General features: G+C 39.4%; 1 protein-coding gene across 1 annotated transcript in view; it reads right to left on the reverse strand.

Moving 5' to 3' along the window:
- The window catches only part of ABCB11 (ATP-binding cassette, sub-family B (MDR/TAP), member 11), a 42462-nt gene extending 24136 nt beyond the window's left edge, over positions 1-18326 (reverse strand). Inside the window, 11 exon segments of the mRNA XM_010294163.1 lie at positions 1209-1322; positions 4472-4646; positions 5406-5530; positions 7318-7489; positions 9313-9446; positions 10371-10458; positions 12105-12346; positions 14275-14323; positions 14419-14466; positions 15871-15892; positions 18251-18326. Of these exon segments, the coding sequence (XP_010292465.1) occupies positions 1209-1322; positions 4472-4646; positions 5406-5530; positions 7318-7489; positions 9313-9446; positions 10371-10458; positions 12105-12346; positions 14275-14323; positions 14419-14466; positions 15871-15892; positions 18251-18326 (1245 nt within the window).
- Between the last annotated feature and the right edge of the window lie 220 nt (positions 18327-18546).

Here is an 18546-nt window from a genome sequence, read left to right on the forward strand (position 1 = left end):
GTTAAGAACAGTTAAAAGATTGGCTCCTCTTTAGGAATATATCTTACTTAAGTTCAGATACTAAGCTATGAAGAAAAGTTTCACTGATCCTGCAAATGGGAACCTCAGCATGGCCAGAAAAAAATGTGTATCAGGGCAGAGCTGTTCTTTTACTGTCTAATCACAAATCTACAAATACAGCAAGCAGATGGATCTAATTTTGACATCCTTTCTCTAGACAGATGAAATCTCACTTTAGTTTGCCTTTTTTACCCTAAAGCTATCTGATTCCATCTTATCTTGAATTTTGTGATTAATTCTTATTGTGCTTTTTAATTTTTTTCTCTAAAAAACACTTCTCTTATTCATCTCTTTTTCAGTTTATCTTAGCGCTTTAGCGTATGAAGTGCATTTAAAAGGCACATGTGTTATTGTTATTATAGAATGTTGAAGGGTTACTAAAAAGTCCATTAGCATTACCACAGCCCCTCTAGCCTTCCTTATACACTTTATGTGCTCTGTAAAAGACAAGCAGCATTTTAATGTGTTTACACAGCTTTTAGCACAATAAAGCTTGTCAATGACCACAGATACTACATACCGCTAAAAAATCAGCAGTATTTTGCCAACTGCTAAATTTATACAGATATAGAAAGGAACCCTCATCAATAAATACCAGTGGCTCTCAGACTTTCTCATATAACCTTATTTCAAATATCTATCTGTCTCGATAATATTGTGATTAGCATTTATGAATGACCAGAGCCTGTGCTCATTTGGTCTCCTTTTAACTCAGGGTAGCTCTGGGACAGGTGACAGAGGCCACCTTTGCCACTAATGCCGATAGAGCCACATATTTTGATGCCATGTGGAGGCTGGGAGCTAGATGCTTGCTACAATTTTGGCTACAAGGTGACTATTACTGCCTGCCTGTACGCTTTCCGTGGGCCAGCACTGATCAGTAATTGTACATAAGGAGAAATGGGAGTAAGAAACAGCAGTAGCTGAGGTAAATCTTCATTATTCAGAAACAGGCCACTTTAGAAACATGTTCAACACCCTCCTTGAGCCTGTGTACATGCTGCTAGGCCTTTCTATTGAACAGTCAATTTTTCTTTAATTGCAGTCATTTTTCCTCATTTATACAGTAGGTAAAACTACTACTGCTTGAGGCTTATTTAATTATTTTTCCACTACAAAGTGACACAGCTTAGAAATTCATTACTTACTTTATCTATTGTCTCAAAAATGTTTGCTGCAGCCCCACGGCCAGTAGCAAAGGCTTCCAGACAGGGAGATGCCTGGCCAAGATTTAAAGCTCCTACTAAAACACCAAAGAAAACCTGAAGAAGTGGAAAAAGAAATTAACAAAATATGATGTCACATTTTTTATTACAGTTTAGAGCTTAGGCAAATCAAACTACAGTGGCTTAATGACTTCTTGTGCATCAGCTGAGCTGCAGTGATTCACTATATGAGCATAATGAGCCCACAAGAAAGCAAACAAATGCATCTTAAAAGGGATTTTTCAGTGTCTTTCACAACTTTGCTTCCAGATTGAAGTAAATTAATTTATCTCATATTTTCCCTGGTCTAAAAACATGTGCACCCAGATATTTAGTGAGGTGCCACTGATGTACTTTTAAGCCACCTCCATTTGACTGGATGCCTGTGCCTTGAAACAAAGGCTGGAACTGAACATCAGTGGCAAATAATTTATTTTGGAGATGTCTTTTAACAGTAAGCAGATGAGAGGCTACAACAATTCAAAACCAGAAAGAAGCTTAAAACACTGTATTACAACCTTTGTGTATTGCAATTCCTGTCTTGTCCAATACTTGTAAAACATACTTCTGGAGCAGGTACCAGTTACAGAGAATATTTTTTCTCCATCGCTCACAGAAATGAACTGTAAGGGTTGCTACCAACACTGGATAAGCCATTATTTGAGGTGAGATTAGTCTATCAGTGCAGGTGGACAGTTTCTCCAGGTAGCATATAGCCAGCATGCTCAGTTTCAAGTCCTTTTCCAAGAACCAAAGGAAAGAGCTACTCACTAGTGACCCTATTCTGAAAGCCCCAGGATCCCCTTTTGGTCTAAGCCTAGCACAACATGAGAGAAAATGAGCCACAGCATCCACTCTTTCTGGAAGGACAGATGGACGATAAAGGCAGCTGGACAGAGTATCAAATATCAGAGAACACTTCCCTCCAAGAATTCAGCCTTGGAATATGGCTGTGCAGATCAGAAGCAAGTGAAACCGGAGCACGCCAACAAAAATGCCAAAAGCATTTATTCAAAATTTCCTAAGAGCTGTTAATGCTTCATTTCCTATGAAGGAATTTTTTACCAAGGTTCTTAAGTGCAGATGGGAACCATCTAAGGCTGAAAATGTTGGCAATTCGGATAAAAGACAGGGGCTTCAAAGATAAAGGCTCATTTAGCACTTCTATACCACACACATGGAAATGCATTAATTGTCTGTTTTTACAGCAAGAAGTGAGCTGCATTGTAGTGAAGTATAGTTTATTCTTCTCAGTGCTAATATACCAAGGTGTGCTTGTCAGAATGAACATTTTTTTCCTAGAATTTACTCTGCTTTATTTCTCCTTAGTTTTTCAGTTACAGAGGTGGTTTGGCAGAGCAGATTATAAAGGTTTGGATAATGTCTTTGGTGTAGGCTTTTGGTTCATTTTTTCTTTGTTGTCACTGATAGTTTGAACATTCACCCTGAGTATTAGGAGAACTGGTATGTAATCCTTTGTTGTAGTTTGGCAATACCCGAGAATTCTGCTAAGAAGCAATCAAGGACTCAGCTAGCCTTTTGAATACAAACCAAACAGTAGTCAGGATAAATGGGCAAGGTGTATAAGTAAACACCGCTGTAGAGAAAGAAATAAAAAGTACACAGGACTCACTTCTCCCTTGCACAATAGTGATGCTTTCTGAGAATAACCCTAATGGGGTTATGTGGAAGAGTCTGGTGTAGACATACTGTGCACTGCATACATTGACACTGTGATGTATAGATCATGCCATAAGTTCATAATCGGCTTTACTACAAAATAATTTTCTTGTGTGAACAAGTCCCAGAGCAAATAGGTCATATGCATGCCAGAATCTGTCATGAACATGACAGAGCAGGTTCTGTTCATCTGACAGAAGAAGGGAAGACAATGCTTAGTGTATCTCAGTGCGGTGAGTTGGTGTGTGACAGTTTTTCAGAGACCAGAAAAAGCATATTTAAATGTTTCGTATCTACAAATCATCCCCTGCTCCTCCCCGCCAGACTAGGAGTGCATGGTAGAAAACATGAAGTACAAGAAAGATAACTGGAAATGGAAAGAAGAGCATAAGGGAGAGTCTCTCTGTTGACAGCTACAATTTTTCAGCTACAGGGTAGCTCCCCACTGTTTGCCATTTGTCATTTGGAAGCACTGAACTATAGTTATCATGTGCAAGGCAAGGAAATTCCTCATTTTTTTCACGGCACTACCTTGTATCAACTACTGGTATCAAGAGCAGTTGCAAATGATTTCCTGTGAGGGACATCCTCCTTGAACAGAATGACTCAATTTTACAATGTTCTCAGAGCAATTTACCAAGCTCCATTTAAGAGGAAGTTTTGCACTGCATGCTGCTGGTAGTTGGGAGCTCTCATGGTGTGCAACAGGCAGAGAAGGATCAGAAATAGATGTCTGATCAGAACACCCAGGACTTATCAGGGTTACAGAAAAATTTACTGTGGGTCTGGACTGGAACCTGCCATTTAGGCAGTCCTGGCTTAAAGCAAATAACCAAAATATCTGTAGATGTTGGGTTTATTGCATTTAGGTCATCACTGTCTAAAGCATCTACTGTGCAGAAGGGGATGCTTGAGTGCCATGCAGGTTAGTATGTTTTTTCATAAACACTGCAAGAGCCACAGCCATGTGTATTTTTATCAGCATATGTTTACATGTTCTTTGTCATCTGTAGAGCTAGGTGGGCAATTAGCAAAAGAAAAATGTAATTCAAAGGAAGAGAAACTGTTCATGAGAGAGAGGTTAGGTTTGATAAAACTTTCTTTAGTCAGGTTTCTCTTTACCACAATGGGGTTCTTCATCACTAAGTAAGTTCTTCAGAGAAGCCAATATTCCAGAAGCCACATGCTGACCCACAAAATAGGAAAGCTAGTTTCAGGCCTCTGCCAATTGTGTAGCAGGGTCTCAAACAAAAGCATTATTCTGATCGCAGTATGCAGCATTTCAGATCTTTAAAATACACATAGATTTTTTTTTTTTAATCTTATCCAACCGTGTCATATACTTTCATACATATACTGAGTAATGATCTTTAAAAGACACATAGAGTGTTTGTTACCACTGAGACACCAGATACCAGAACGCTACAAATACGTGTACATATGTGTACAATACATACAAATATGTGTTCCAGAATTAATGTTTTAAGAAACAGTCCAGAGAAGTTGCATCAAGCTAAAAAGAGTACCTGCAGAAGAGTGCCAGGTGAATACTCTTCTTCTTCAAGGACAAGTTTAGAGCCATACCAAAAGGCTAATGCGTAACACAGGAAAATTATAAGCCACATGTAACCAGTAAATAACCCCATTATTACTCCTTTTCGAATTCCCCAGTGCTGAGCAAACACCAGATTCTTATCATATCTGTAGAGAGAGAGAAAAATAAAAGGGGATGAAGTGAGTTTGACAGAAAATTCAAAATTAGCAAAGACCAACAAAATAAGGCCTGTTCAATGATTGGCTGTGCTACAATTAACAGAGGGTCCACATAAGGTTAATACCTTTCACTCTGAAGTGAGAAACGGCTGCTGAAATCAGCAGTGCTCCCAGATCATGAAGTCTTTATATGTTCTAGTGTAATAAGCACAAGAAAAGCCACACTCACTGCAGGCACCTCGCCATGGGCTTTGGTGTTTTAGCAGAGCAACACAGGGCTTGAGATTTTGGCCAATGCTTCAGAGCACATCCTACAGCCATGTTATGTTTTAAAAAAATTTAAGAGAAATGTGCAGCTTAACATCATCAACTCATTATGTCTTGCTGGAACTAGCTCTCTTACTTAGCTTGAAAGTACCCAAAGTTTTCAGATGTGCTGCAAAAGTAATATATCAGACAATGTCTAGGGGAAAATTTGACAGCATGTTCCTACAAGTGGGAATGACTTGAAGATACTATTGCTGATGTTTCATTTCACTGATTGACTGAATTATGAAACTGGTTTTGCATACGTGATGTTATTTGAAACCTAAATTTCTGTAACATATATGCATATAATTCTCAAAGCTAACAGATGGTTATTGTTATAGAATTTAGAGACTAATTGCCATGACTCTGAATTGCGTTACAGCATTACGTTACTACAGGAAAAAGAAATCAGAGACCCCACAATTTGTTCAAACAAACCTTTCAACTTCTTTCTTCTCCCCACCAAAAGCAGCCACTGTTCTGATGGATGAGAGCACTTCATCAGCCACCGCTCCAGCTTTTGCATAGGCCTTTAACTCTCGGCCTGTTAGTTTTGCCACAGCCTACAAAAGCATAAGAAGTGCTGGTTACACCTGAACTGTAGGTGCAGACAAGGACAGTGGTAAGTAGTGCTGACTGCCACGCTGAACTGTCTACTCTGCCTGAGGTCACCTCCTCCACTCTGAGCAGGCTTTTATTAGACATGCTGCACACTCGAAGACTTTTGTCTGCTAGTATTAGGGCATATACCTCTGTAGCATATGTTTTGCAGGACAGTTATCCACTTGGCCAACAGCTCTGCTCCAGGTAGCTAGAAAGAGCAGCTGACAACACCTGCTTTCCTTCCCTCCTCTCTCTGCTGCTAACTGGGCTTAAGCAGACTGCAGACTGAGGGGTTTGCATCATGGGAAGAAGGGGGAGCTTAAGCAGCAAGAGCAGCCCTTTAGTCACTGTGGCAGAGCCTCTTCAGGAAGAAGAGGTAATGCTACTGATGGGGGAGGATGGAAACAGATGTTGCCCACTACTGTGCTTTGTTTCTTGGGCTACAGCAAACAGCCCTCTACACAGCAGCCCAGAGCACACTGGATGCCAAAAGCTTACTTAGGCTCAAATAAATGCTCAAATTAATGGAGGAAAATGTAGTCATGTACAATTCTACACAAGGATACCACATTAGCTTGGGAATGACATATCACTAGAAATTGTAAAGTGTCATTATTTGCTTTCTCTCTTCAAATACCCTACCCCAGGCATCTGTTAGCCACTTTTGGAGACAGGAAACCAGGCTAGATTGACCTTGGGTCTGTTTTCTTTACAGTAAAAAACAAAGACTTGGGCTGGAAAAGCTCATAGGGAGGAAACACTTAAGAGTGGGTATGTGAAAGGAAACAGATAAGGACAGAGAAATAAGAATGGAAAGGAGGGAAATTACAAACATAAAGGGGAATGAGCTCAGAAAGAAATGAAAAATTAAGGGAAGAGGCATTTTGGGGTTTATTTCATTCCCTGCCAGGATTCTGCTTTCCTACTTGACACTGAGTCATTATTCATGTCATGTACTTGCAGCCAGCACAAGGTGCTAAAGGAAAGCAGGAAGACGAGAAATTAGTCAGAGTTACATTAGAGGTTCAATAGCAAAATTTTATCAAACTGTTCCTGACATGGAAGAAGTGAGATAGAGAGCCAAAGGGCCGAACCCAGCCAAAGGCAAGTGTGAGAGAGTACAGAAGAGGAGCAGGAATTGCCCAGCCCTGCTGGGTGTGGGAGAGGAGGTGAGAGGGCACACCGTCCTGCAGTTTCTCTCTTTGCTGTCCTTCCTCTGCACAGTGACAGGGAGTTTGTAGGGAGCGGGTAGAGGAGCAGAACAGGAACAACTGGGAGAGGATGCAGAAGCTGCCAGAAGCAGGGAGAGCTTGAGGTAAGTTTGAGCAGTTGTTTTCAACTATTTTACAGCTCTGAAACTTGTTCATCTCTAAAAGACCCTAATCTACAGAAAAAAAATCAAGCCTCACGTCTAGTAACCATCTAAACCAGGTGTGGAGTAATAGAGTGAAAGTGTAGGCCAGGTTCTGATCTCAGCAACCATAATATCCTTCCACAGGACCCAATAGAATGTGTGCTGACACTCCCATCTTAGAAGTAGGATATATTATTCTGAGAATCAGAATAAGCAAAGCAGGAGCAAAGCTCACCCCTCCACACCCCGCTCCTGGTGCTGCTATGACCATAATCTGCCTCTGTGGACTTTAAAGGGGTGTAATAGTCTTCTCTTCCTCCAATCCTTCCAGTTCTATGGCATGACCTTCCCTGCTCATCATACCTTAACATGATCCTCTCACAATTCACTTACCAAGCCATAGACAGCTGCTCCAACCCCAAGCAGGGGGCTGACTGCAATGATAACCAAGGTCAATTTCCAGCCACTGACAAATCCCAGTAGGAATCCACACACAAAGGTGGTTAAGCGCTGGATAAAGATTGCTACTTGGTCAGCAATAGCCTCATTAATTTTGTTAACATCACTGGAAAAAAAAACAACAAAACACAACAGAAGATTGGTGAGCATATCTTTCGTTTGTGTTGCAGATCTTGACCACATTTGGGTTAGTTGTTTTCCCTTGCAGAGGGTCCTTCCCCATCTCTACTCTTTCTACCATCACCCCTTCCAAAGACCCTGGGCCACAGTGAGAAAACCTGGTGCCTTTGCAATGGCAGAAGGCTTTTTATGCATGAATAACTCAAAGAAGAGATTGTCTTTTCCCAGGAAAAGTCGTTCTGCCAGCAGACTCATTCACTAGCTGGTTCCTGCTACTGTGCCCCAGCTGATTCAAAAGAGGGGGCAGAGACATCCCAGCTGGATGTAGCTACCTGATAATGGAAAAACAGTTTAGCTGATATGGCATTCCTCCCATCATGGGGCATTGAGGATGTACCATACCACCTTGCTGAAAGGGCAGGAAAAAGGAGGAGGGCTGTAACTCTCTTCTAGTTCTACCTTCCACCACCCGGTTCCCCTCTCCACCCTATCAGGTAGTTTGTTCTGTAAATGAGAATGGGAAAACTGAGGCGGGCTACTCTATCACTGGAAGCAGTGGGAAAACATGACAGCTCTATCACGTGGGGGACAGTGGTGCAGCAGTTAACATCCTTCAACCCCTAGGCATCTGTAGAATTCATTTGTTCTCTCTTATGCATTGCCAACAGAAAAAATATCTTAAAGCAAAACAGTCATTATACTTCTGCCACTCTTGGCTACTACCTCACCCCTGAGATTAGAAGAACTGGGAACTCCTGGAATAAATAGGAGCAAGTGACCTGGAGGTTTAAAGTGCAAAGTTGTTAGCTCATTGATATATCAAGTGAAATTACAGTCCTTTGAGAGTAGTGAGTTGAAGAACATGTTTATATTTCTTCTGGAGAATGTTTTTTACAGTCAGAAAGCTTTTTGTAGGCACAGAACAATGTTGTTCGAAAAAACAGGGAACTAAGTGTTATTAGACAAATACATGCTCAGTTCCTATTTTTTTCCAGAGAAATTCTTCACAGCAACTTACACTTGGCACTTATTCTTCACAAAAAGAAAGCCACGGAAAGTTATATATACCACTGGGCAGTCAGTACAGGCAAATAAAATCCCTCTCAGCTACAGAAAAATTTTCTGCAGATATGACTACCATTATGCAGGCACGATTGAGAATAGGGAGCCATCTTGAGTCGGCATATTCACCTCGCAGCTTCGTTCAGCCTGTAAACAGGAACTACTAAGAAAAGGAGCGAACCTTGAAGTCTGCTTTTTTCAGGGCTAAATGTTTACCCCGGATAAGAAGATTTCTCTGTCTACTTTGGGCCCTTTCTAAAGGTAGGTGCTTGTACCTTCTTTAGCAGAAGATTAAGCAAGGCTCTCTTCTCTTTTAAAAGCAAAAAAAAGCAAAGTGTGCCCCTAATGTAATTTTTCTTTCTGGGAAATGAGAGAGGGTTCAAACCCACATCTCCAGCTCAGGAGCGTGTGCAGTGGCAGCCAAATTATAGACTATGCTGAGGACTGGGCACAGGAGAAGGGAAGGATAGGACAAGCTGGCAAAAAAAAAACCCAACACAAAATGCAACAAGAAAACTCCCACACTTAATGACAGACAAGGCACAAAAGGGAAATAATTGTGGCTTAACAGTTATGGCACTCAGTTTGAAGATGGTGGAGATAATCAGCCTGGTCTCTGCTTCCAGGACCATAGCTGTATTTTATATTAGAAGGTGATTGTAAAATGCCACGTTATTGGCACTCTGTTGTGTTTGGAAGGAAGTGCAAAATGTTCTCTGTAGCATATGTTTTTTCTAGATTACTTACTCAGAAATTCGGGTGTTCAGTTCTCCTACAGATGTACAGTCAAACCAGCCTATATCCATTCGCATTACTTTCCTGAAATAAGCTTTCCTGATCTTCTGTATCTGACGAGCCGCAGCCATAACCCAAAAGCAGATCTGGGAAGAACATAATGTAGCTGATAAATTGCAGTAAAAAGTCTTTCTACTCCCAATAAATGGGAAAAAGCAATTTGGGTAAAATGGGAAAGAGCATTTTGACTATTGATAAAATTACTCTTCAAGTAAAATATATTCTAGCTACACAGACATGATAGTTGTTTTGTGCCTTTGATCTTTAAATAATCCAACAATTCTATAAAGCCTCTGAATCAAGCATTTGTCTCAGTTCTGATAGGCTGAGAGGAGATGCAAGTTAAATTACTTGTGCTGTTACATGAATGTCATACAGACAAAGATTTTTCCATCTACAGCTGTAATATAGGGATGGCAGCCATCCTGCCTCAGCAAAACTCTGGGATAGTTTTCAGGAAGGAGGATGACAAGTGATTTTTGCGATTATAAAAAGCTTCAAAAGCAGTGGACATTTTAGCAGATTATGCAGGAATCATCCAAGCTTGTGGCTCACCTCATTCATAAGGATTGAACCATTACTATGGCATATGTAGGGTGTGATTTTTCTCCAACACTAGCTTTACACTAGTATTAGTCTGTAATATCTCCGTAATAGAAAGACAGGGCTCAATGCAGTTGAGATGCCTACTGGGAATCTGCATGCCCTTCAGCTGTTATTTTGGGAGGGCATGTTGATTCCATAGTAACCACACTTCAGGAAGTATTTCTTGTGGTGTGAAAGCAGCAGCATGCATTCATCTCACTGGGTAAGACATACCCTTGTACAAAGGTATACATGCACAAATCCAAGGAGGTCTCAGATTGCCAGAGCTAACATATTTCAGCCGATAAAATGAGAACTGTAAGCATCTGCTCTGCTCAAATGGGCAGCTGACTAAGCAGTTAAAGGGAACATAATTAATATAAACTTAATTACTTAGTGATTTAAACTTGGAAAAAAATACTGACTTGGAGGTATCCTAACAGAAGTATGGCACAACCAATTCCTGCATAGTAGCCTGCAAACTTGGTCATTTCTTGTTCAATGTCCAGCAGCCTAAAAAAGAGAAAAAAAGAGTTAGCAATATTGTTTTAAGTTTCTCTCAGGTTTCTAATCTGGTGTTTCTTCAAGTTAGAGTCACATCAGCTGGCAAGTCAGCTTGTTTTGCTAACAGAGGCATTATTTCCCAATACTGAGGCTATCGCTAGCAGTGTCTTGTTTACTCACACTGCCTGTTGCACAGAGTAGAGTGCTGGCAGGTACCAGGAAATGCTCTGTGGCCCTGGAACAGCCCTGAAGTCTCTGAGAATCCCCACCAGACTGCATGCTCTGACACAGCACAGGTAGGAGGGTGTTTCAGGGAAGAGCCACCCAGAAAGTTTTCATTAGATGTTGAATGCACTTGCTTTGTGCCATTATACCAACTAATAACACTCAGATTTAAACAGTGTTTTACAGAGAGAAATGAGGGCTGCTGAAGTCAGTTCAAGTATTACTTTGTACCGTAAGCTTGCTAATATGAAATGATCATGTCTTTTAGCTCAAGTAGGAGTATTAAATTACTCCTAATATCACTGAAGAGCATTGAGTTGCTGCTATTGCATTTAGATCACTTTGAAACAGGCTTTTCAGGTCATTATTGGTTATGCTTTTAGACAACTTTTTTAAAACATCCTGCAGACAGCAAATTTTATTCTCTTTACCCAGAATTTGGTACACTGAAATTTTAAGCTAAAAGGGAACACTATGCACCTGACCCAATCTCTTGCAAAACACAATCATGGAAATAACTCAGGTGCCTGACACAGATATTCAGTGCCATATTTAATGTATTAATGTACCCTGCTTGGTGCATAGTTGCTGCTTCAGAGGAACAAAGGTCTGTAGCAAATCCTGTATTCTATCTGCCAGCCCCATCTCAGAGGGCTGGCTTGGAAAGCCTGGAACAAATCATTTGGCCCCAGTGATCTACATCTGGGAATGTAAATCACTTCCCATTTGCTCTGAATTTCAGAGACTTTGAGACAAGTAACTTTTAATTCTAATTAAATATCTAATTAAACGTCACTCAGAGATTAGAAAACTCTTAGAATGATGCACTGAAAAACAAGCCTTAGGAAAGGTTACAGGTTCAAATTTGGCTTTGACAGATATCCCTATCTGAATGAATCATCTAGACTCTGTTTATTACAGTTAATGGAAAGAAATAGCCACTCTTATAGGGCAGTTCATCTGACCTGCCTTAGACATCTCCCATAAGCTAAGATGAATTGCATCCTAGAAGCGCTCATTTCTCTTCAATGGCTAAAGTTTAGCTAATTGCCCAGAAGTCAGCAGGCACCTATTAGTACCTAAGTCCTAACCAGAATTACCAGAAGTCATTATTACCTACGGTGTCATGAGAGAAAAGAGATTAATGAACTCAGATGTGTAGCAGATACATCTGTTATCAGAACAACCATCATCGAAGAATATCCTTGCTGACATCTAGAGCTGAAAGACCAAGACCCAAGCTGACCTTCTCCCCCTCCAGGTAATATCTCCAGCTCAGAAACAGGAATCTGGAACAAGAACCATGCCCATTTTCTGCCTTATGGATAGAAAATGTAAGGTTTAAAGGCTGAAGTAGACTTTCATTAACAATACATTCTCTGACAAGCCATAATAACAAAGGAAAAGAAACAAATACATCTACTACTTACCCACATCTTATTGTGGCATTCTTTTCATTCTGATGAGTAGTACCATTAATCCACACTATGGTGTTATTTACACATGTCTTGCCTGGGTCTTTAAGCTCTTGCATTTCAATGTCATATTCAATAAATGTGTCTGCCATTGCACCAAACACAAGCAACACAGCTGGCTGGGCTGCTCCATGAACAACAGCACAGAAACTACCAACAGCCATCATAAAAATTTCCATAGATGAAGAAAATCGAAACTAAAGAGACAGGAAAAAAAATACAGTCTCTGCTGAGAGGTAGTCTTCACGCTGGTTGTTTACTGATAAATCATTCATCAGGTGGATCAGGTACAAAATCATTCTCTTTAAATTTCAGAATTATCTTCAATACAGAAAGAAGACAAATTTCTCTCACCAATCTAATCTAATTGCACCTATGATTACAGACTCATAAATTATTATGAGCTCCCTTTTTGTTGATGGCAGAATCTGACCATGTGAATGAATGTATTATCATATAATATTAATAGCCCAATATCATTCCACATTATCATCATTCCAGAAAGTAGCTAAAAGATTAAGAATAGTAATTCTAATTCATATGTATAGTCTGCTTTGCAGATTTCCTGTGGGGACAGAGGGAGAGGGAAAGGAGAAAAAATCCTTAGGGCATTACACAGAGCCTCTGAATAGAGTTAGACAATTTCTCAAGTGTCGCGGGTGCTGTGGTAGAAAGCCGACTAAACGTCTCAGATCAAGTTCTCATAATTAATGTTCTAAAATGTGTTGGCTGACCCAGGCAATTGTGCATTGGCTCTTAATCTGGGAGGAATGTATAGAAATATGACATAGTATGCAGTAAAAAAAGGATTGAGCTAAGTCTTATTACCTTACATTTGCCATGGGCCAAGAGCATGCACACATGCAGCTGGTGACTCAGCTAAGATACAGCAACTTAAGTTATCTTTGTCATGATTGTGTGAAGTCATGCATAATTATATAGATCAAACTGTCCATATAGAATATCAGTATCAAATGCTATATATTTTGAAATAGGAGTGTAAAGAGGAATCATAGCCTACTGAAGAACCTGTCCAGGTTCTGTAGGTGCTAAAGTGTCCAAGAGAAGAAAGGGTGTGAATTTGGAGCACAGAAAAGGGACATTAGGGCAGAGACAAGATAAAGGGAAAAACAAATCACTTAACATGAAAGAGAAATAAATAGAAGGTCTTTCTAAAAAAAAAAAAAAAAAAATCAGAAGAAAACTAGCACTACCACTGTTTTGCAAACCTTGCTCATAAAAAGACTAGGAATACCCTTGATTAAAAAAAAAAACCCACACAGAAACATGATATCTAATCTCTCAACACATCTGATGCAAACACACTGTGTTTACCAACTGCACTTTAGGAGTTAAACATCTGTGCAAAACAGGCTACAGAATTCAAACCCCTCTGCTTGACAGACACAGGCCTCTGTGTTGACCTACTGTTCTCTCCACCCAACTAAGAGTTGAGATACTTAGCCAGGTAGAGTACAAGTCACATGGATGTAACTGCACTAGCCCAGTACTACAGTCAGGACACCATCTTAGTCTGGACACATTACAGGCTAATTGCCTAGACTACATGCAAAACAGAAGTAATAAAACCTCTTAGCTGCATGCTGCTGGGCTGGACATCGCTCTACTACATTGATTTTAAAATTTAGATGCACCCTATGGGATTCCAAGACCCATCAAAGGCTAGGCATACCATACAGTACTGTGCATTCCCACGTTCCTATAGTTACCAAATCTCCTAATACCCATGGACCAATTACAAGGGAGCTAAATTATCTGCCAAATATCACACAGCAGATTTGTGGCAGAAGTAAGAATGAACCAAGGTCACCTAGATCCCTGCTGTGCATCTTAACTCTTTTCCCCATATCTACCTGTAGGCTCAGTATAATGTGTTTAATAGACGATGATGACACAAATATTGATAATCAATACCAAGCTGACAAAATGACAAAGGGTTCTGTTAAATTCCCATTGACTTTAACGGCAGGATTTCATGCCAAATGGTTTAATCCTTAAAAGTTTGTCTTAGTCACAGCTGTTCCCTAAAACAACCACATAGATTATTGTCACTTATTCTGCAGGACAATACACATAAAATATTTATAGCCATTGGTTTCATTACCAGCTGAAAGAAGCCAACACGAATACTGTTTTCTTTCTTTTCTGATGACCTTCAAGAACAGAAAACATAAAATTATAAACTTGTATTTTAGTACATATTTTGTTCTATACGCAAAGATAGTACACAGAATTGAACTTAACTCACTTTTCACTTTTCTTCTCTATAAAAGGTTCTTCATAGGTATAGCTATTCCTAGCAAAAAGGATAAGATTTTACATTAAAATTACTTCTCTGAAATGTTTTTTATTTTAGACATTTTGCCCAGAATTTTAAAAGACAAGCTGTTTCTTTCAGATTTCTTTGGAACCAGTAATTTTATCATTCTTTTAAGTTTTAGACAGGGACTAGAATGGAGGTTAGGTTAACATGACCCGAAGGTTTGTGCTTTGTTTCATAAGCAGCTCCGCAAAACACTGTTGCTATAATGTGGATTGTGGGTTCTTGGAAGTCAGTTAGAGAAAAAACTACCATCCAAATTCTTGGCTAGTCCTTTCTTTATGACAGAGAAACGTTCTGTTCCCATTCCTTTTTATATTGCCTGTATGTTTGTATGTCCACAGTGGTAGAAGAATCTCTCACCCGACTATACAGGGTTTTTTTCAGTGCTCACATTATGTGTTGCTATTCTGTATGATCAGTTAAAATCTAAAGGACTACTTGCACCATTATGGATGGGATTCATACTATAGCAAGTACTCATCAGCTGTGCACATTCAGTGATAAATGAGTAGGGATTTTGAATTTTGATTTTTTTTTAATTAAACAAATTAATTCAAGCTATATTTGCCATGAACAGTTTTCAGAAACCAGATCCTAGAAAGCCTGAAGGATGCTTCATATGCATAGTAGGTAGGATTATGTTTGTTATGTGTGAGAGTCCAAGTTGGGTTTCAAGATATGTGCGAGGACCTTGGTAGACCTTGAGTACTGGGCTGGTGTTCTCTGAGGTGGGCAACCTGACAAAGACAAAAATTAAGAGATGCTCTTGCTTCCTCATTTGAGGAGTAGTTCTCAGACTGTGTACACTGTGTCAGAAAGAGCTGGCACAAATTACAGCACCCATTAGGATGTCCAGTCTGCTACTGAGTTGTCCCAAAATCTAGGAAGAAGGAGGCTCTTAACCTCATTCAAATCTCAGATTATAGCTGAAGGTCAAGTTCTCTAAGTCATTTCAGCTTTTAACTACCTAGAATTCTACATTTAAATCTTAATATCTGAGTTCAAATGATGTGAGCTAATTCCTTTTCTTTTAAAGTCTCACAGATAAGCTTTAAGAGCAATTAATCAAAATTGATTAAAATTCCTGAAAAATTTATTTCTCAAACTAAAAGCACAGAAGAAAGACAAATTTGAATATCAAAAACATTTTCAGAAGAAAGACCATATTTTGCTGCCAGTACTCTGTGTTTTTAAAGGTTTCTAGGCCTGTTTTGGTCTACCTGTGTCAGTTGTATCAAATAAGGCAGTTTAACTCCTAGAGAACAGCTTTTCATTAAATACCATATATTCTATAAATGCTTCAGTTTGATCCAATGACATTAACTTCTTTGAATATTCCTAGAAATACCGATTATTCCATTCGTGTACATGACTTACTCTGATTTCTTGAAGCTGTTACCTGTTATGGAAAATAAATGCAGTCTTGTTAATAATTATTGTTAAAGTACATAATCTTCCGTACACATGTGAAAAATAAACCATAGAACCCCATGGGACCTTATCATTCCTGAGTTATAAGCATCTTATTCCCACTGAAACATCTAGCCAGGGACATGAACTGACAAGGGTCCAAAAATTCCTTGGTAAATTTCTATCAATTTATGCCTGCTTTGCCTTGAAGAAGTAGTTTCAAGTTTTTGATCCCCCAGATCATGGAATCATAGAATCAAAGAATAGATTGGGTTGGAAGGGACCTTTAAAGGTCATCTAGTCCTTTATGATGATAAAGATGAGAAAATGGTTTTCACTAAGTACATCATTCAGAACTATTGCCAGAAGTCAACTCATTTTCATTGCAAACTGCTAGTGTTCAACTAGTTCTCTTGGACACTGTCTCATGAAGAAATACTACTCTACTGGCAGTGCATGCATATTTCCTGAAAGGAGGAGCAGTAGGTCTTTACTCTTGCCTTCCAACAACTGAGAGACTGCAAATCCTATGGAAGAGGGGCAGCTGTGCCCCTGGACAGTAAGATGAACTTGCCACATTGATGTCTATTCTTGGTACTTGAATCAAGTGATGAAAAATTGTATTCAAAAGGCTCCCAGCTAAAGCTGGCTCTTAACTACACCTACTGATGTGGTGTTCAAGGGTTGATCCAGAGAGGGCTATTTCTTACTAATATGTACAAAAGATGGTTATTGAAACAAATCTCACTGGAGATTACAGAGCAGAAAAGATCAATCAGCATAATGCCAGTAGGGTTTTAAAGCAATTATGTTTGCTTTGGGAAAGGTGCTCTAGCAGTTCAACAAACTGCTCATTACATTAAGCAGGAAACAAGGTGCATTTCCAAGGAAACTGAGAAACCAGAGGAAAACTCACTTGGATAGGCCAAAAAAAACCCCCAACTGTGATAAGAGAAATAGCTTTGGTCCCGATAGCAAGTCTTTTGCCAAAATCCTGTAACAAGTAAAAGCGACAAGTACATAACACAAACTAGTAGACAAAAAAAAACCCCCTCAAACCAGCTAGATAAATCTGGGAGAAGTTCTAAGTAAGTGGCTGGAAGAGATTAACAGTCTTCTGTCCCAGAAGTAGAAGGACATTGATTTCCTTTTGTTGGTAAAAAATAGTTCCAAGAGCGAGGGACTGTCTTTCAACATGAGTCTTCAGTTTTCTGGAGGTAATCTGTCATAAAGTATTTCAAGTGAAATAAAACTGCATAGTCTTTATGACTATCCAGCTTGATTGTTCTAACAATACATATGATGAATTAAAAGAAAAAAAGAGAACCCAAAATAAAAAAGCATCCCTCCTCCTTAAGCTGTGCTTTGTTCAGAGTCAACCTGAGAGCACCAGTTTTTGTAATGAAGCAGGTGAAATGGGGAATGAATGCCACATTTGTAAATCTCAGTAAGACCTGTGTTTAGAACACAGGCTATTTCATGCATGGTCTGAACCATTTCATTGGGTCCTAGGAGAATTATTTTAACAAAAGTTTAAACACTTCCAGGATTAGGCCACAGCTATCAGGGAATTTGAAAATACAAAATGTATGTATGCTTAGGGAATCTGGTGACACCTGAGTGCTGGAATCCTTTTGTGAACCTTTTTTACTCTATGTGAGAAGCATGTACATTTCACTGTATTGCAATTTATCTTCCATTATGTGCTACTGTTTTGCTTTCCTTTGTACCTCACATTCAGTATAAATATTTAATGCCCCTCTCTCTGTCTGTTTTTCTCAAGTCTTATAAGCAGATCTCAAAATATGTAGCAGTTTCTCTTCATGTTTCTGCTTGACTCTTGCCATATCTGGATTGGCAAAATGGAAAAGCACACATTGCAAAGGAAAAATGAAAGAAAAGAGAAAAGCCCTGATAAGGAGAAGGAATGCAGATCTGTATAGCAATAGCTCATAAGAATTCTGCCTAATATAAGTATGACTACAGATATATGTCTTTGGTGAAAGCAGCTCTAGAAACTATGGAAGACAGAACTTTTTTTTTTTCCTCCAGTAAAGGCCCTTTACCTGTACACCAAAGTGCTGAGTATAAAAACCTCGGTAGATACGATGAACTTACAGGGTGATAAGTAAAGATTGTCCACGAGTAAGGATTGTTATACGTAATTTTTACAGAGAAGTTGTTTTGCAGGCACCATACCCATAATAGCCGGTACCACATAACTCTGTATTTATTCCACAGACTATTTGCTTTGTATTCTGTAGACTATTTGCTCCACTTAGGCCACCCACCACCGATGTTACATGCTTTATAGAATAAGGAGCTGGCTGAAGAATAAACTTCTTACATTTGCCATCCAAGTCAAAAGCATAGTTATCTTCTCCCAATCTCTTGATGCTACGCAGAACAACAGGGTCAGACATGATGATCAGTTACTTTTCAGAAGTCCTGAGGGGGTGGGGGGAAGGGGGGGGGGGGGAAGAAAAGAGTATCAGGATACATTTGTCTCTGAACATATGGCAATATTATTTTAAACTCCTGCTTACATCAGTTTTGTCTTGGTTATCCCAGGGCAATGACACTGATTACAGCACAAGTTATTAACAGAATCGATGTCCCAGACACAGTGAAACTACAGAGTAG

This window comes from Phaethon lepturus, unplaced genomic scaffold, assembly GCF_000687285.1.
Source record: "Phaethon lepturus isolate BGI_N335 unplaced genomic scaffold, ASM68728v1 scaffold40719, whole genome shotgun sequence".
In the NCBI taxonomy this organism is placed as follows: domain Eukaryota; kingdom Metazoa; phylum Chordata; class Aves; order Phaethontiformes; family Phaethontidae; genus Phaethon; species Phaethon lepturus.